This window comes from Pundamilia nyererei, unplaced genomic scaffold, assembly GCF_000239375.1.
Source record: "Pundamilia nyererei isolate P.nyererei 1_Seehausen unplaced genomic scaffold, PunNye1.0 scaffold00047, whole genome shotgun sequence".
NCBI lineage: Eukaryota > Metazoa > Chordata > Actinopteri > Cichliformes > Cichlidae > Pundamilia > Pundamilia nyererei.
Window position 1 is genome coordinate 1,464,155 of NW_005187448.1, and position 20,224 is coordinate 1,484,378.

At 40.1% G+C, this 20,224-nt stretch overlaps 1 protein-coding gene across 1 annotated transcript in view; it reads left to right on the forward strand.

The window, feature by feature from the left end:
- Positions 1-10,693: 10,693 nt before the first annotated feature.
- Positions 10,694-20,224, forward strand: part of LOC102211204 (putative helicase mov-10-B.2) — a 12,986-nt gene continuing 3,455 nt past the window's right edge. The window contains exons 1-17 of the mRNA XM_005732530.1: positions 10,694-11,132; positions 12,000-12,102; positions 14,615-14,796; positions 15,133-15,229; positions 15,325-15,466; positions 15,569-15,821; positions 15,921-16,031; positions 16,818-16,995; positions 17,502-17,644; positions 17,753-17,929; positions 18,172-18,284; positions 18,402-18,598; positions 18,908-19,005; positions 19,135-19,232; positions 19,321-19,419; positions 19,663-19,768; positions 19,851-19,968. Coding sequence (XP_005732587.1) covers positions 10,999-11,132; positions 12,000-12,102; positions 14,615-14,796; positions 15,133-15,229; positions 15,325-15,466; positions 15,569-15,821; positions 15,921-16,031; positions 16,818-16,995; positions 17,502-17,644; positions 17,753-17,929; positions 18,172-18,284; positions 18,402-18,598; positions 18,908-19,005; positions 19,135-19,232; positions 19,321-19,419; positions 19,663-19,768; positions 19,851-19,968 — 2,349 coding nt within the window. The 5' untranslated portion in view covers positions 10,694-10,998. The remainder of the gene's footprint in view (positions 11,133-11,999; positions 12,103-14,614; positions 14,797-15,132; positions 15,230-15,324; positions 15,467-15,568; positions 15,822-15,920; positions 16,032-16,817; positions 16,996-17,501; positions 17,645-17,752; positions 17,930-18,171; positions 18,285-18,401; positions 18,599-18,907; positions 19,006-19,134; positions 19,233-19,320; positions 19,420-19,662; positions 19,769-19,850; positions 19,969-20,224) is intronic.

Genomic DNA, 20,224 nt, shown 5'->3' on the forward strand with positions numbered 1-20,224 from the left:
ACACACACACACACACACACACACACACACACACACACACACACACACACACACACTCCATTGCTGGCATCCAACCAATTGTGTGGAGAAATAACTCAACCCTTAACATGAACAAATAAGTGTGGATATTAGGCCTGTGCTGGGTCCGCTGAAAAACTGTAGATTCATCACAAGCTTCAAACAAACAGATTAGAAGACGACCGTCGTGGTATTCAAATGGACTTATAGGATTTGTCCGTGTATATACTCGGCCGAGCTGTGTGAGATTCGGGAGGGTTAGCAAGTATGAGTGTGTTTGTGTGTGTGTGTGCCAAAACAGTGACAGGACATTCTTCTACAAACAGGTTTTCAGCAAAGCTCTTATCTCCTGCTCTCTCCTCATCCATCCCCTTGTTTCGTCCTCGCGTCTGCTGGAAGAAACGCCTTTTGATTACATTTCCATCACAAATACGCTTGCAAAATGCAGCCTATTTCTCAGGAAGACAGCGTTGTAATAGGTAGACGCTTAAAACAGATATAGAACAAATGACGGCCAAAGTCAAGCAGCATTACTGGTTTGTGAGTGTTTTGGGAAGGTCTGTGTTTCCGGGTGACCCCAGTGGCCCAGTCTGCCTGTCTATTAGAGCCGGGGCTATTAGACCATCAGAAAGTGGGAGCATCCCCTCTTGCCATGGTGATAAGATCAAGGCATTCCGACAGCCAAAGCGGTCATTACCCTGCTCTCTAGCCCATAATGTTCCTCCATTAAAACACCCTGTTGCCATGGAAATGCAGCTGTGGCCATTTAAGTCATTTCTTGGCCCTGCTGTCTCTCTGGGTCATTGACACACACGCACACAAACACACAATGCGCTGACATGTCGACTGATAAACATTTACACATGCACGCTGCTATCTGGGGCACTGTTTCCCTCCAACACGCACAGCAGAAACACGCACAGGTCCTGCTGTCTGGGCGTCTGGCTCATGCGGGGTCACGGCTGACCGGGCAGGAAGATGGTGAACATGGATGTCAGACGGTACAGTAAGACAGCCTGGAAGGCGGAGCCATTGTTACAGAATTTGGCTTCAAACACAGTCACAGACGTAGTCAAGTAGACGGATAGGAGGCTGACAGAAACACACGACAGATGCGTGCACAACACAAACACTGATCAGAGTAAACAAACACGTCGGGATGCTCAGAAGATTGTGTCAAACAAAGCCGACCCCCCTGTTCCACTAATCCTTTGGTGTCACCAGTAGACACCTCCTACGCTTGCACACACTTACAAACACACACACCAAATAATTCTTATAAACCACCAAACTCGACATCTTCCAGAAAAGCTTACCTAACCCTAATGAGCATACTGTACAGCTCAGGTTTATTGAACTCAGTTCATCTCTGTTCTGCTTTTTTCTAAATGCACCAACTTTCAGAGTTTTGCTCTTAGTTTAGTTGTTCTTAGCCCTTCTTGGGGTAGGGAATAACATTATAGTCTGTGTGGTGAGGGTTCATCAATAGCCCTTCTTGTTCTGCTACCTTGGGCTCAAAATCCTGAAAAACAGAACCACAAGCTAAATCTAGAATAGTAATCACTGATCATCAGATCCTCCTTCTACTTGTGTTTTAACATCCGACCTTAAGAGACATCTAAATGGATTTGACAGGTTTAACAATTTCCAATTCATGTGATATTTTCTGTGCCTTCAATGTAATTTATTTTAATACAAAAGCACCTCATTCTACCAAACACATGGGTGATATCCTGAATGAAACTTGTAGTAAAAAGTGCTTTGAATTCCATTTTTTAAAATGCCATATAAATACCAGTCCATTTGCCATAGTGGTCTCGAGCAGTAGTTCTCCAGGTTTCCTTCGGACATTTCAGACCTGACGATTTTCACAGGTCAAAGTATTGCATGAATCAACCATCAGACACTATAAAGTGTGTCTGATGGTTGGCGATGATCCCAAACATGTTGCCAATGAAGTAAAAGTACACATAGATAGAAAAACACAGTGGGATGCAGCCAGTCATGGATTGGTCTTCCAAGAGCATGGAACAAACAATTATTGAAGCAAAGTATGAACATTGTGACAGAAGACATGATAAAAGTCAGCCAGTATCCAAAGAACAGCTTTGAATGTCCTTCTCCAAAAAACCTATAAAATATACCTGAAGTCTACTTCAAGCTGTATTAAAGAATAAAGGTGGTCACACCAAATATTCACTTTCAAAATAAATCACAGGATCGGTTTCCAATTTTCCTATAGAAGTATAAAGGAATGAGGGGTGGCTTGAGACTTTTGCACAGCACTGCAAGAAATCTAATAGCTTAAAAAATCGTTGAACTTAAAAAATACAATAAATATACCACAACAAAACATTTAAATTTGACGTTTTACAAGACCCTCATTCTATGATCACTGAGCAATGCAGAAATACTCTACATGCAAGCTTAATACAACAACTTTAAACACTTCAAAAGATCAAAAACACATCAATCAATCAATCAATCAAAGCTTTATTTGTCACAGGCAGGTTGCCCTGCACATAAATAATCTACAGTTTGTTTTAACGTATACTTACATTTATCAGAAACATGGATGCTGAATATTAGAGAAAGTCAACAGTGTGTCCCTTATACAGAGCAAAGTGGCCAAAGTTTGAATGTATGAAACTTATGAGCTCTGCCTTATCAAAGTCATTTCCTACCAGCTGGGGTGCACAGTAGCCTGCATTACATGCACCGGTATAGTGTTTTATGTGGGACTTTATGGTGGACTACTTCAGCAAGGGTGTTTTCTATAATCATTTTTCTCCTGGCTAATGTTCTGTAACATTAGCTCGTCTTGTATCACAGTTTAATTGCTAGCTTTTCTTACACAGCTGTAGAAAATACCAACATATAAAATACTGATAATCTGAACTCCTGTGGTTGAGCTAGGTGGTAGCTTAGCTAGCTGTTTTTATTAGTTACTTTACCAGCTGTACAAGCTAACTATTGTCAGATTTATATAGCTTACCCAGGTTACAGCTAAGGTGCTAATAATAGCATTATTGCTAGAAAATTCATATAAAATAGAAATGCCAAATAACTTAAGTGCTAACTTGTGCAATCATATTGGCATGCACTCACCTACATCTTTATCAGGTACATATGTTCAGCTACTCATCATGGAAAAACCTAATCAGCCAATCACAAAGCAGGACCCCAAGTCGCTTAAGACCAGTACACATCCTCAGGACAGCCTGCTGAAGTTAAACTGAGCATCAACTGAACAAAAGTCATTTTTAAGTGACTTTGATTGTGGCATGGTTGTTGATGTCAGAAGGTCTGGTCAGAATATTTAAGAAACTGCTGATCTATTGAGATTTCCCAAGAGAACCATCTCTAGGGTTTATAGATAATGGTCCTAAAATATATATCCAATAAACAGCAGTTTTCTGTGTAAAAATGAGGTCTGAAGAGAACGGGCAGACTGCTTCGAGGTGATAGAATGGAAACAGTACATTTAATAATCCCTCTTTACAACTAAGGTATGCAGAAGAGCATCTCTGAATGTGCAACATGTAGAATCTTGAAGCTACAGCAGCAGAAGACCACACCAGCTGCCACTCCTGGAAATCAAGGCTATAGTTCACACAGGCTCACCAAAACGGGACAACAGAAGTGGATAGATACATAAGATTAGAACTACGTTCTTGGCACACCTTTAGCCTCCCTGTGTCAACTGAGCATTGTTAAAATGTCACAGGCTACCTGAGTACTGTTGCTGATGATGTCTATCCTTTGATAATTACAGTCTACCCACGTCACAAAGCTCAAATCATTTCAAACTGGTTTCTTGAACATGACAGGTTACTGTACTAAAATGCCTTCCACAACTATCTAACATCAAGAAGGGTTGTTTTTTTTGTTTGTTTTTTTCATATCAAAGCACAAAGAGAAAAGTCTTTTACTTAACAGCTGATTTATACAGGAAGAGCCAATAGCAAGTCAGCCTATACTGATATATACCATATGATATCTCACTGAAGGTCATGAAATATCTTTTCAGACATTTCTCATCAGTCTTTTTCCCCTTTTTTCTGTTTTTTGCTCTTCCTCACCCTCCAATTTTTTATGGTTTCTTTTTTCTTCTCTTCTTTCAGGTATTTGTAGTTGTACCAAATTATTCTCCTTTCTTTATTAAATTTAATTTTCTTTATTAGATTTTTGCTACACTCTCCTCTGGTTGATTGTATTTTTCCTCCCTGTCTTTATGCTCATTCTGCAGTTCTTCATTTTGTGTTTGTCTTTTCAAACTCTTCTTTGTCAGAATTGGTCCCTTTGTACCAGAAATCTCTGCACTGGATCATTTGGTGTGTGCGATCTCTCGGGGTACAGCTTTCCTTTCGACAGACTTCACATACCCTTTAGAGCCAAGGTGTACCTCAGACTTATTGCTGAGACTTAGTGCCCCAGTGAAGAGGTTTAAACAAATCCTTTGTATTTTGGATAGAGTCACAAACAAAAAACACAAACACACTTTGTCCACACAGCAAACAGGATCAATTTTTAAAAAATCCATATCTTGAATGAAATCTATTAACTCATTCACTGCCAGCCATTGGCAGTGAATGAGTTAAACCCATTGACTCATGCACTGCAATTGACGGCTATAGACGTCAATGGCAGTGAATGAGTTAATTATAAGGCCTCGTCTACTGTAAATATACCACTCACCTTTATCTTTTTATGGTATTCTTTCTCAGCTGAAACATGAATCTAATACAAGGGATCCACATATATGAAACACATGTACTACACTCTAGTCCTGGCCCAACTTCCTGTCCATTTTCAGCTTAAGAGTTTACTGATTGCTTTTAAGGCTCGTAATGGACAGACCCCAGTTTATATCACTAGTGTCGTTTGTTTATGTTCAGCTCCCAGGTCTCTCAGATTTACTGGCATAAATCTCTTACATGTCCTAAGGTCAGGCCTCAAACGAAACGGTGACAGACCTTTGCAGCTGCTGCACCACGTTTGTGAAATTGGCTACAGCTTAACACAAAAGGAGTGCCCTTCATCTCTGCTTTTGAGACTATAGGCTCAAAACTCATCTTTATTCTCTGTCCTTTCCATCCCACTTATCTCCTGTTTGCTGTTACCTCTGTAACTCTGTCTCCTGCTGTCCTCTGGTGGTTGTTGTAGTTGTTATTCATTTGCTTATTGCCGATGGCCTCTTAATTCCGTGTCCATGTTTTACATAATTACATGCACATTTGTGTATAGGTAGTCAGTGAAAGCTTTGTTTAAATGTTCTTTATAAATACATTTGACTTAAATCTATTAATATCTAGATAAACAGACAAATTAGAAATGTATTTCATTATTTGAGTGAACAACAAAAAATAATTTTAAAACTAAAACTAAAATAAAAAAGTTCAAATGGAAATTTGATTTATAGAAACAGCAAGAGAAAAAAAAGGGGGGGGGGTGTTACTATTGAACTGTTGCTTCAGCATTTAATGGGTTAAATCATGATAAGAGTCTTAAATAAAGATGATATCACTGAGTATTCTGTGAACTTTCTGTGCTGTTTTTCACAAATGTGCAAATGTTCTCATCTCTCTCCTTTGAGGTTCACGTGTGTCAGCCAAACACCTCTAACACATCTACTTTATTTATTATGATTATTTGGATTTTATGTTGATGTAAATCTGACGTTTTGGTGTCAAAAAAGGAAATCTAAGTATTCTTCTATTATCTACCACTTATGCGGGCATCCTATTGTCATTCTTATTTAATTGCTTAAGTTAATTACTTTAAACCTAAATCAGCAAAAAGTAAAAAAACCCAAAAAGGTAATAGTAGTTTATTGTGGGTCTGCACTTCTGTGTGTATAAGACCAAAGCAAACACACTTCAAGCCTGACACACATTGACCTCAGGGTTTCTGTGGGACCCTTGAGTACATGTGCTTTGTTTTAGGTGAGCAAACTGCACCACCATGTGAACCCACAGCAGCACTACAACTAAAGTGCCAACTGGTCGTCTTTTTTTGAAGACTAATTAGGTGTCATCGCTTTTTTTTTTTTTTTTAAATCACATCACATAAACACATCTACCAGACAATAGCTCACTTAATTTAACTGTTTTATTGTAAGTTATTGTGTAAAGTTCATATGTAAATTGAATAAAAATGAATGAAAATGCTGAAAAATCTAGAAGTGCACTGGTGCTGATTTTAATAGCAAAGGTTAAGTGCAGAGCTGTAGTAGCTACAGAGGGACAAAGCTGCTGAGCCATACCATGAAGTTATAGGAATGAGTTGATGAAGGTACGTTAAGAAGAGAAGTGACAATCAGTGAGCAGCAGTTTGGCTTCATGCTAACAGAAAACACCACAGATGCAATGTGTGGAGTTGCAGTGTGTCTTTAAAGATCTATGGAAAACAGAGGATGGTGCCAAGAGAGTAGCTGTGGTTCTGTATGTGAGGGTGGTGCAGGACAAGTATGAGGACAGTGAGACAGTAGTGATACGTGCAGTGGGAATGATAAATGGCTTTGAGGTGGGGGTTGTCCTGATTCAGTTTTGATGTGCTGAGAATAAACAACCAATACATAACAACAGGCAATGTTCTCTGCAACTCTGCACAAAGCTTCCTGCTCTGCACAGTTTCAGTCTGGGTAAAGAACCTAATGACCTCTGGCACAGTTTATAACTGAAAGGTGGCCTCGTTATTAAATGCATAAGACAAAATACACAGCAAATAAAACATAAAATATATTTTCCTAACAGGGTGGTATTACATGAACGATCAGTGCCTCTTCTTGTTTGCAATGGTGATGGATGGGTTGACTCCTGAGGTCAGGCAAGTCTCAATAAACTGATGTTTGCTGACGACATTGTGAGCTATACTGAGAACAGGAGGGGGAGGGAGAAGAGCCTGGAGAAGTGGAGCAATGATTTGGAGAGAAGAGGGATGAAACAAGACCACATACACTGTCACAGTGAAGACGCAAGGTGTAGAGATCAAGAATGGATGAGTTTAAATACCTGGGGTCAACTATTCAAAGCACTGGAGAATGCACAAGGGAGTGAAGAAGAGAGTGCAGGCAGGATGGAGACTAGTGTCAGGCTTGATATGTAACAAAAGGATGGCAACAAGAGTGAAAGGGAAGATTCACATGATGGTAGTAAGATCTGCTGTGATGCATGGTGTGGAGAGAGTGACAAAGACAGGAGGTGAAGCTGAAGGTGGCAGAGTGGAAGATACTAAGACTTGTTTGGTGTGAGCAGGGTGGGCAGGGTTAGAAATATATCAGAGAGAGTCAGGTTGAGCTGTGTGGAGATGAAGTTAGAAAGCCAAGGCTGATTGTGACATGCGCAGAGGAGGGATAGTGGATATAATAAACAAAGGATGGTGAATATGGAGCTGACAGGCAGGAGAAAAAAAGAAGAAGACGGAGAAAAGACTTGATGTAGTAAAGGTCTAATAGTAGAGGCCTGTTCTGTTACATGAGACAGAGACATCTGCTGTAAAGGTAGCAGTCAGAAGAAGAATAAGTAGAAGCAGAACACTTTAAGCTCTGCATAGAACATATTTTTTTACACTCTTAGAAATATAAGGCGCAGAAAAGGCGACTGATTGAAACCCTCAGTTAAAGTTATCAGGCCCTATTCCATTTTCTAAAACATGCTGACTTGTTTGATAAGACTTGAGTTTGTTTCTTTTTTGGGGGGTAAGGGTATTTATAAAAAAGGGTTTACATATTTATCTAATACGTAAAATACTCCCAGTTTGAGGTTATGAGGATGCACAAATCCTTTGGAGGTTGTTTCAGCAGGAATCAAATGTGATACAACAAAGATTTGATGCTACTTGCTCTGGTGACGCCATGTGAAGGAAGCAGCTGAAAGTAGCTTTTCTTTGGATTCTTTTTATGAACTGCAAACCAGTTGGTTATGGTAATGTACCATAGGGCACATATGGACCCAGCACCATGGGGCTTAGGTGGGCAGCCCACTATAGGCCCCATTACTGGATATGTGGGGCACATCTGGCCCTGTGCTGTTAGGTGGGGCCCAAATAGTGCCTGAAACCTACAGTGTTGGCATATTGTTAGTTTACTGCAGGCCTACATGAGCCCCCATTGTGGCACCCTCTCTGCTTTGCTTAGTGTGGGCAGTCCACAGTCAACCCACATCATGGGCAACCCCACTGGGCACATCTGGGCCCTACATTTCCCAACAGGACTGTGTAAAGTGTGAATCTGCAAACCTCTGCTCTTGCCCCACACATGACCCAAGGGGACAGGTTCTGATTGAGAACCCATCAGTTGTTTGAACTTTTCTTTGTGGCTTAATAAAACTCTTATTCCTTGTGTCATGAACCACCTCAAAGCCAAGACAAAACAAAAGGAAGGTTTTAAGACAAGTTGTCAAGCTGACCCTGTTGTTATATTCTGTGTCCATGTAATCTTTCAAATATGCCACATGTCCATGCACAAGGACATTGCTTCTGATAAGCAATGTTTTGGCTGTATCGTGTGACCATGGAAGATGGAAAACTTGTCTCTATAAAGACAAGGTCACAAAGCATGCAGATTCCTGTCATACAGTTTGCATTGTTGTTTGACTCTTTTGCAAAGATTACTGAAACTCATAAAGACAACCCGTTTGTGTGAACCTCAGTTTCTATCAGATTTTGCCAACAGAAGCTCACACATCCCAAGGAGCTTTGAAGAACATTTAATTAATTAATTAATTAAAACTAAAAAAAGAAACTCAAAACTAAACAAACAACGCGCTGCCTGCTGGAGAGATTAGAGAGAAAATGTTAGCTTCCAAGTCTTTTTAAACAGTTAGCTGAATGCCAACAGGTGTGAGCTCTCTCTGCGCCTCACACACCTGCCTGCCTCCTACACAACACCAGAGAGGGGAAAGAGCGCACAGAGTCAGTAGGGTTGTGTATTCTGTTTTATCTTGTTTTATCTTTATCTTGTCCAAGGTTTCATTTTCAAGGTTTCCCCTTTTAATTTCATTTGCAGTGGATTAAAGTTTCCACTGGTGTGTAAAGGCTGCACTTTGGCCTTTAAGGGGCTCTATCTCTTTCTTTGTGTCCTCTTTTTGTTTTTCAAGAAGTCTCTCTTTGCCGTATTACCAGAAGTAGAAGAGTCACAGGGCTGTTGGTACTCGCTTTGTACCTGGTTCAGTTTTTTCAAACACTCAAACGCATTATGTAATATAAAAAAGGGTTTACCTTTTATTTTTCAGAGTAATGATTAATAATGATTATTAATTGGCTGAGCTAACAGGTGTTAATGCTCAATGAACACTTAAAAACACTATTTATCAAGCTAAATAGGCATAAACAATCAAATCAATATAGAACAGTCCTCTTAACACAGGAAGTGGCTTGATGAGAGTTTTTATTCCACACAACTGTGTACTGAATCACACAACTTGTTTCCTTCTTTTTTGCAGATAAGTATCTCTGTGTGAAGTGTATGTAGTGTAAAATTAAACTATGTCAGAAAATGAGGAAGAGTCTAAGTATCCTGTTTTTTCTGTAAGACAAATGGTTTCTGCTGACAACAGAGATTGAGGAATACAACCAGAATGTGGTTCTTTGTTTAGACTCGTGAAAAGCAACACTGAACATCTTGTTCTGTGTGTGATGTGACTCATACAGACTGTGGTGTCAAAGCTAAAAAATCATGGTTTCTCTGGCTGAAACCTTGACGACTTAGGGCCTTACTTAAAAAAAAAAGAGTCATGCATGTATAATTTAAAAAGTCTAGCTGAACGTACTATAAACAATGCTCGGCGCATGCTCAGCATTTCAACTCAGTTTGTCAGACTCAGAGTGAACTCTTGCTCAGGCAGAGGAGCCCTGTTTTAGCACTGACATGCATTCAGACACCTCATTAACGGCATCAAACTGCTTATTTGTGTTTTCATTGAAAGACATAACAACACGTTTATTTTGTCGTTTTTATTTGTCTCTCATCTCCTGGGACCGCTTCTTCCGCACTTATATGTGTTCTACAACGTGCACGAGCGCGCAGGGGAGGCAGGGGAGGGGCCGGTTGCGTTAGGAGACTTGATTGGACAATCCCGTTTCAGAACAGAAAATGACCCAATGGGCTGCTGTCAGTGTTGTCAGTGTTTGTAGGGCCGGTGCGCAGCCACAAGTGGGTCGGGCCACAGGGCAAATGCCCGATATGTCAGATTACAGGTCGAGGCCTGTTTGCGAGCATGTTCGTCGCTGTTATTGAATTTCCATGGCTTTGATAAACACGCGGCTTGTTATTACCACCTAATGGCAATGTTTTGCATATCATTTTAAGCGAATATATATCTGTCTTCCTTTCTGTCCTTGATCCCACTTTAGGAGTGGGATGATGGGCCAGAGTATAAGTCGTGTTTTAAGTCATAAAGCTCAATGCACGCTACAGCGATACCATTCATTATGCTTCTTTTTCTATTTTTGAGTCAATAATAAAACAAAAACAAATTAAGACAAATTTAATTATGGGCGTTGTGTTGACCCATTTTGATTCAAGGAAAGAAGTTCAAGGAAGGTAACTCAGCTTGTCTCGTGCCATTACAATCAGTACGTGGTTTCAACAGATATTAGAGCGAGATAACAGTCACGCAATTAATAGTGACGTGCAGAGACTGCCTCGTCCTATGGCATCGCTTTATTGCGCTGTTATGTTTTGTTTGCAGATGCTCTCAGATGATTTTGCATCTCAGCGCGTTAAGTTTCATTTCTCCGGCCTGACTGACTCTCTGGGTGTGCCTGCTTTTAATCTCCGAGCATGACTGTTTCAGTACGCAGCAGATAGCATAGAGGTGCTCCGCCCATGCGGGCGGTCAAGGAATAGAAAGCTAAAGCCCAGTCTTAGGGTATTACTTTATGAAATAAACACAAGCTGTGCGTTGATGCGTTACATCCGCATTTAGACGATCGGCAGGGACGATTTAGGATATACTCTGATAATATCAACTATTGATCATGGTTAATGTGAAGTTATCTATCCGCTGCCAAATTGGACTCGAGTTCTTCGAGTTTTTGAAGGAGACTAATCGAGTATCCATCACAGACAGGATTCAGCTGAGAGACATTTACAACAATGAGTTCCGGATGAGGTGGGTTCTTGATCACTGTTATTTATAAAAGTATCCATAATCAAAAACTGCAGTAAAAGTTGAAGTACTGAATCGACTTCTTGAAGTAAAAGCCAAAAAGTGCAGGCTCTGAAATGTACTCAAAGTGAGAAAGTAAAAAAGTAGGTCCTTGAGGGAATTCTACCACCTATTTTTGTGCAAAGGTAACTGAACCTTGTGCCGAATTAATATAAGACTGAAATCCGTCTGTTATGTAGGATACCAGCAAAACAAACACATTTATATATATACATTTTTCTTCTGATGTCTACATTGTGGAGGGTGACTTTGCCTTGAGTACAATCAGAGGTTAAAGTGGAATTCGGCTGGTATGGAAGCCCTAAGATCAGTTGTTGTCGTTTAGTGGGGAAAAGAATGATAACTCGCAATTTTACGATCGGCTGACCTGCTGCTCTTTGTGGATTTACAGAAATGAATTGAACAAGATGTCAGCAGATGTTTCACAACCCATCTCGGCTTTTTTCCATTTCCTAAACAAACAGCATTGGTATAAATTTTACAGGTCATACACAGATGTGATTGAAAATGACGACATTAATCTTTAAATCTGTATCAGGAATCACTGTGCAGTCCTTACCTTTTACACATAACCCCTCTTTTTCTGTCTTACAATTTTCTCCATCTCTGACTAAAGTTAGAATTCTCTCCCTGAAAAAGCAGCAGTACAGCAGCTGGACCTTTCGTTAGCAACACTGTGCGGCAGACTGCGCACAGTTTGTGTTCTTGCTGATGTTTGTTGAGTTAATAGAAATGTTGCATTTGATATTTTCTGCCACTTGAAAAGTGAACTTACTTTGTTACCAATGATATTCTTTGTAAACACTTCAGGAATCCAGAGGCCAAAGATCCAAACTTTGGGTCAGTCCTGTATGCCCTGAAAGTGTCCAACAAAATAACAAGACGAAGAGACACTATTCGTTTCAACTCCAAGGTATGCACTATATTTCATTATCTGTTATACCAGAATCTCTAACAGTACATGTGTTCCTTAACAATTACTGATTTCAATGATTGATTGATTGATTTTTTACCATAAAACTTACATTTTCACATTTTATTTAAGCACATCACTCAGTCTTGTAGTTGAGATAACAAGGCATGTCTGATATTTTTTTAGAATCTCTCAGTGATACAACTTCAAGTGAAACATTTAAATTTAAAATCAGTTAATCATACAGGTAAATAATGTTTATCTGATGAAACAAAAACAATAATACTGGAGGCTGATTATAGCCCAATGAAATGAATCTTAGCCTTTAGTCATTGTTGGGTAAAGTCCAGATGGCAGCTCGTGGATTGAGGTAGGTGCGGTGCTGGTGTTGAGTTGGTGATCACGTGCCACACTGATGTTCCCTTAGAGTCAGTGCTACAGTGTCAATGGAAAATTGTATTTAGTAGTCAGTATAATCTTTTAGTGATATAAGTTTGCTTATGGTAGGATGCTGTTTGTAGTTATTTGGTAGTGACAGGATGTGTGATTTTTAGCAGGCTTGGTTCACCCCCACATCCTGGGAGCATGGGAGAGGTCGTACCTTGTTTTATTGTTTTAACGTAGCTATGTCTGTTTTAGTCTAAGTGCTTTAACTGCTGGACCTCCTCACCGTGCCATCTAGGGTGGGGGAGACGACCCTCTTTATGACCAAGGATGTACCTTTTGTGCTTTCATGTTATATGACCCTTTGATCAACACACACACACACACACACACACACACACACACACACACACACGCTCAATGGAGTATAAATAAAGACCGGGGCAGTTCTCTCACTGGAGTCTCTTAGAGTGGAGGCTGCCCTTGCTAGCAAGAAGTTCTGTGTGTTTCTCTTCTCTGAGTCTTTACTGAAGAAGTGTTTTAGAACATTTTCCCTAACATACAGTATAAAGAAGAACAGGGCTTTATTTGGAATATCTATTCCTAAATTGTGTTTACATCAAGCGTCAGGATACAGCTAATCCACTGACATTATGCAAATGTTTTCACAGTGACTGTGAGGCATATATACCACTTAGGCATCAGCAAAGACTTCATTGTTAGCTGTTACTTCCTGTTTCTCCAGTGCACAATAGTGAACATATTTTTATTTGGTTTTCAAGGTTTTATGTTTTCAACATTTGACAATAAAATGAATAAATGAAACAATTTTTTCCAAATTGTGATGTTTTTACAGATATAATACAGGTCATTGATAGTAGTTGCAGTTTCTCTGACAGTGTTTATCATTTTGGTAATTTCCTTCTGTGACTTTTCCAGAATAACTTTTGTATTTTAATATAACCGTACCAATAAAACAGTTATCTGCCCTTCCATTTTCATACCTGAGAATGCCACAGAGTTAAATCTGGGCTATGCAGGCTTTTTTTTTTATGTAAAAAGGCAAACTTCTTGGTTATCTCAGAGGAGGTCAAAGAGTAAAGCTATTCTCAACCTGTTATATGTTGATATATATGAGTGTTCATATCTTATCTCATATCTTATCTCATATCCCTCCCCCTTGCTTGGCTCTTGCTTGCTCACAAGGGGTCGTCTGATTGTTGGGGTTTTCTGTGTATTATTGTGTCTGTGTGTCCGTCCGTCCATCCGTTCAGCATTTTGAGCACTTTTTAGCTGTTTTCGTGCCTTTGGAAGGATTTTATCAGCAGGATAGCACTAAAACCATCTAAGAGACCATCATGAACTTCACACACGTGTAACAGTTGAAATCAAAGTGATGATTTATTTGGAGGGAGTGTGCTTTGAGCCATGAGTACTTAATAAAGGTTATCCCAGCTTTCAGCAACATAAATGTTACATCAGAGAAATTTATTGAAATGGGCTTTTGAAATTAGTATTGTGAGTTTTAAATCATGATGTGCCATCTACTGTACACCTCATCTATTCTAACTTGTTAGAGGAGGTGCAAGTGGAAGCAAAGTTCATATTTACAGTAAACATTCTTACCCTAGTTTGCTATTGACAGAGGGCAACTGTTTCCTTGTTTTCAGCATGTTTGACCTCATCTCATAGTAAAAAGCCAAACAGGTTCTAAAAGACATTAAGGTATTATTATTGTCTAAAACAAAACTGGTTCAGCTTGCTCCTCTTCTTCTTTTTTTGTATTTGTTAATAGGAGGATCATTAATTGTGTTATTAATGGTTAAAATAAAATAGCTTTTTTTTTATAGGACAACATTTTATAGGACTTAATATTCCTAAACTGTCCACAGGAATCAGTTTAAAATTTCGAAGGAATCAGAGTTCACGTAAGGACAGGATGCTGTCACTTCCTCAAAAATACATCCTGTTGTCTGAAGAAAATACTTCAGAGTTTCTTAAGACGACGCTCATTCTCTTTCTTGGTTGCAACTTTATAAGCTCAGATAAATAAAGCCAGAAACGTGACAGTGGTTTTTCTTTTTCTAAATCCTAAAATAAAACTGACATGAAGTGATGATCCACACAGGTCAAAGCTCTTTATGTGGACCAGTGGCAGTGGCAGAGAGACCGTAAACCGAAGCCTGCCCAGAATGGAGCAGCCAGTCCGGGGATGGGACAGACAGCAGCCTCTGCAGATGAGGCAGAGACAGGAGTAAGATACCGGAGGAAAATGGCCAGTCTCCTGATGAACAAACTCAAGTCAGAGAGGTAACCTGGCACAATGCAACTCACAGTGTGAACATGCTTTTTATTTTTAAGGCAAACCATTAGGAATGTTTTTGTTTAATGAGTAAATGAAATGTGAAACATGGGAAAACACAACTCATGTGCTGTGGCAAACAGGCCAGGCATGTATGCAGAACATGGAGGTGCGAGTGTGGCTACTTCAGTCCATTAACCTCTGTCACTCACTCAGAGCATCCGCCTCTGCTGCCTGTATTACTTCTGCATGCAGCTAGAAAAGAAAGGCAAACGTGAAAGAAGTGGCCTGAACCCCTGCAGTAAAACAGTGAATCAATGCCTCTGATCTTCTCCCACCTACAGAACCCACTTCATATCTGACAAAAAAGGGATCAGCATCACATCCGAACGTTCGTTTGAGAATGGAAAACTTCACTTACGTGTGGAAGAGACCTTTGAGGTATTTAAGCCATCAGATTGCAATGTTCCCCGATATACACGTGCTTACAAACAAACAAAGAAAAAACTTTACAAAATGATGTGTTTTGCTAACAGAGTGAGATAACCCTGCATGTGAAGAACACTGGAACAGAAACTGTGTATTTCACCTACTACACACCTCTACACTGGCTCAAGTGCTTGTCGCTGGTTGACGAACAGAAAGTGACCAAACAGAACCCCCTGACACTAAAACCAGGTGACACGAGCATCACAGATAAGCTAGCTCGTTTGACTCACATTTGACTCACAGATTACAGGTAGAATTTGACCATTAATGCACTCAACATCCGGGTTTCAGGTGACAGCTATAAAATCCAGGCTGTCTTCCGCTTCAGCTTGGTTGGTTTCTATCCAGCTACACTCGCCTTTGAATTCAAACCAGACCTGCAGCCATCCTCTGCTGCATTTTACATTGTGCGCTTTATTGAGGCTGAGTGTGTAACTTCCTTGGGACTGGAGCTAGCACCTACAGCCCCCTACAAACCTCGCTCCATCCCCGCCTGGACTCCTGAGGTTGATTGCATGACTGTGGATGGGGTGCCACCTGAAGGGTACTACGCTTTATTTAGCTGTTAAACGTACTCTGTAAATGTACAAAAATACATTTTCTGTCTCTTTTATAATACTACACCTTTATTTGTCTCCTTAAGGCTGGCATTAATACATCTAAAATACGTGGTTAAGCTGAAAGAGTATCGAGTACCATCATACATCCGTAACCTCCTTACATCACTGAAGTACTCATCATTCAATGCTAAAAGGTAAGAAAGAGCCTTGAGATTGTGGTAAATGTTAAATGGTAGTTTGCCTCACTCATGTTTATTTTCCATTAGTTTTTTATGAGGTTAAAGTGTTTTAAAAATTGCAGTGTTATCAGTTTGTTGTCAGTGTCTTCTGATTTCACTAATCTGGTGACATCTTTTATGATATTTAACAATGATCTCTTTTGAGACAATAGGACAAAAACATAGATTAACTAGAGGGGCAGTGGAAGAACATACACCAAGGCAATGTTATTTCAATTCCATTCTGCACTAAAACTAATTTAGTCTTCTTCTTTTTTTTTTGAACACCTCTCCACCAAAGCAGTTTTACACAACTTTTCTGTGTGTTATCGATTGTAAATGTATGTGAATGTCCTTCCCAGCTGGATGGGATGTTAGTTGGTCTTCCACATTGTGGGAAAGGAGCAGGTGCTTTTACCACTAGAAAGTGGGCATGATGTCTAGTTTGCCCTGCATATCCAGTATTTCCAGTAGTGACAATCCTTCTAAAAGACACTGCTGTTTGCTATATGTGAGAAAGGGCGACTGTGGAAAACATGTCATCTCATTCTCCTGAGATTGTCCTAAATTTGTGTGTGATATGGCTCAATTTTTCATAAAATTCAAGCTTGGTAGTTTTTGTGTAATCTTGGTGACAAACAGCAATGATCAGCAATTAAGAAATTGATGTGATCTACTGAGATCCTCTAATCTCAACTCAGCTTCTGTGATATGATTTGCAGTATACAATGTCATCTGTTTTTCATGTGGTGTGTCTCAAAGAGCCATACTGGAGAGTCCCTTGAACTGGGAGAACTACACAGAGAGGTTCCAGGTGCTGCTGTATCTGGAGGAGCTTCAGATGGAGGTGGACATCAAGAGATACAACATCCCCAACACTGACAGAGGACACGCTACCATGACTAAAGACAAAATGAACAAGAAGCTTCTTGTTCTGGAGGTAAATGTATCAGATATGTCAGACATATGATTCTGATCACATTTAGTTGATACCATTAGTTCAATTATAAAAATTAATACCAACTAACAGCTCAGCCTCTCTAACTACTATATTTAATATGGTGAGAAAGAACAGTACAACACTTGAAAAATAAAGAGAAATGTAAAAAGTTTAAGAAATAAGCCAGCTGTTAGTGAGCATATAACTGAAGGTTTCATTCATTTCATGAAGAGTTATAAAAATTAACACTAAAAAATACCCCTCAGTTATGAAGGTCATTCATTTAAACCCATATCAAACTCATACAAAACATACTACATACCTAAATATGGTCATTCTTCACTGACCCATTCATATGTTAAGCTTGTTTTTCATGTCGGTTCCTAAAAATGACAAGGACCTCTACACAACCTTGACTGCTTGTGGCAGCTTGTGGGACACATTCAGCTCATGTTTGGGTCATCACAGTTATCCTTGTGACAGATAGCTCTTGTCCCTTTTCCCAGGTGCCTGGTGTGGCTGAGAACCGTCCCTCTGTGCTCCGAGGAGACAAGCTGCTGGTGTATCCTGTTGGAGAACCAGGGGTCAAGTACTGTGGCTACGTCCACAGTGTGCACCTGGACAGTGTTAAACTGGGTTTCAGCTCCCAGTAAGATGATGACTGTTTAGCATTATAAAAGTACAAATCAAGGGAGATTAATACATTTCTAGTAAAGTGATATTTGTGGCATCTTAGGTTTTGTGAATTTCTTTACAGGTTGGTCAGCCGCTTTGTAGAAGGTATGAAGTTCAGTGTTGAGTTCACTATAACCCGCCTGACTCTGCGTCTCCAGCACAGAGCGGCAGAACTGGCTTCTTCATATAGACTGGAAAGCGTGTTGTTTCCTGCTGAACCCAACATGTCCTTTCAGCCAAAGGACCTTCCCAATCTCAGGTTAGAAACTCTAGTGGACTGATCACATACTTTTTTAAACACAGTGCATGTGTTATCCTTTTTCTCTACATGTAAATAAATAATGGATGATCATCAGTGCTGCACTACTCAGCCGAGGCTGAAATTTTGGTTCTCTGTATACACTTAAAATGTATAAATCATCCTGAAATGACAGGAGTGATTCAGGCATGTGATTCAGCTCTAAAATTATTCCTTTTTTCCATTTATTTTTCCATCAACAGGCTGTTTGATAGGCAGCTGGAGAAAAATCCAGAGCAATATCAGGCAGTACAACACATTGTAGCTGGCTCATCCAAACCTGCCCCCTACCTGATTTTTGGTCCACCTGGAACTGGTACTGGGTCCCAAAGATTGCTACCCCTCTGCTTTTGAGCTGCTATAGAAGGAACTTATCATAAGTCTGAAAATGCAACTCAGCTGATGCCGTTTTTATGTTTCTTGTTCTATTCAGGAAAAACAGTGACTGTGGTGGAGGCCATCAAGCAGATAGAGAAGACACAAGCTAACTGCTACATTCTGGCATGCACTCCAACCAACAGTGCTGCTGATCTGCTTTGCAAGAGGATTCTGGAGCATGTGGACAAGCGTAAAGTATATCGCATGTATGCCAGCAGCTGGGACCCAAAACTTGTTCCTGATGAACTAATGGTCAGTGCTGGGAGTTCATTTAATGAAAATGATTTGTTTTTCTTTTTTAATGGAGATGCAGTTTATCAAGAAACTAACTCTGCATTACCTTTCATTCACCTGTGATATTAGAGCAAACTTTCATTCAGTAGTTTACATTTAAGTATCTACTATATGTGAAATGCACTTCATGACTGTAATGTTCATGCATGACACACTGAATGAGGACTCACTCACTCATTTCTTAACCACAGTGTTGATGTGCGTTCTAGTGCTTGATGCTATTGTATTAAGTCTCACTGAGGTTTATGATACGATGGCACTTTACAGGAATGCTCTAACCTGGTTGGGGAGTGCTACATTTTCCGTGCTAAAGAAGAGCTGATGAAGTATAAGATCATGGTCACCACCCTGTTTACTGCCGGAAGGTAGTGAATGACTCACACTGCAGTCATATCTGCATGACACTGTCTATAACATTAACACAACATTAAACATGACAGATGAACGTGGCAAATATGACTTTGTGCCATGTAAAGATTTGTTGATCTGTGCAGATTCGTCTCAGGTGACATTCCAGCAGAACATTTCACTCATGTGTTTATTGATGAGGCTGGACATGCTGTGGAGACTGAGTGTATAATACCATTGGCAGGTATAAACAACAAAGAGTTTTCCTTTCTAGAGTTGTACTAAATTTGATTTATATGATGATTGATTTTTGTTATTTTGTGGGACCAAAGGGTTGCTTGATGCAACAGCTGGCCAGGTTGTTCTGGCTGGAGACCCCAAGCAGCTTGGCCCCATTCTTAGATCTCCTTATGCTCTGAAATACGGCATGGGTAAGTACAGACGTAAGAACACTTACTGCATGTTGCCTTGCGCACAAATCTACTGTAATACAGAGAAATAAGGCTACATAGTATTTTTCCTCCTCCCACAGTCCAAGGACGTGCGTGTTTTTGGGGATTCTGACAAGTGGTTAAAAAAAAAAAAGATGAATGAATGGATGGATACTGCCCGGAACTGTTTCCCTGTGTGTAGCAAACTGACATTTGGTTTTAAAAACTCTGTGCTGTCTACAGGAGTGTCCCTCTTGGAGCGGCTGATGAATAACTTCTCTGTGTACCAGAAGAACGCTGATGGTGTGTTCAGCAAACGTTTTGTTACCAAGCTGCTGCGTAACTACAGGTGTGCTAGAAGAGAGTCTAAGGATGCTCGGTGACAAAAACTTGATTTGCTTGATTTGCAACAATGTGCATTTTTCTTTCAGGTCTCATCCTGCCATTCTCAAAATTCCCAATGAGCTTTTCTATGACGGGGAGCTGCAGGCTTGTGCAGATGAGTACGCACGAAACTTCTACTGCAACTGGGAAGAGCTACCAAAAAAGGTAGTGATTCTTCTTTTAACAAGTGTGCACTGTGCAGTGTATGTACAATTCACTAGCTGGGACCACATCCTCTGTAATGATGGGCGATGAGGGATGAGGAAGTGTGAACTGGTGCTGCGGTTTGGGGAAGGCCTCGAAGGGGACTGGCGACCAGTGATGGGAATAACGGCGTTACTTTTTTCAGTAACAAGTAATCTAACTAATTACTATTCCTATCCGGTTGTTCAGTGATGACGCGACGAATCCTACTTCCGGG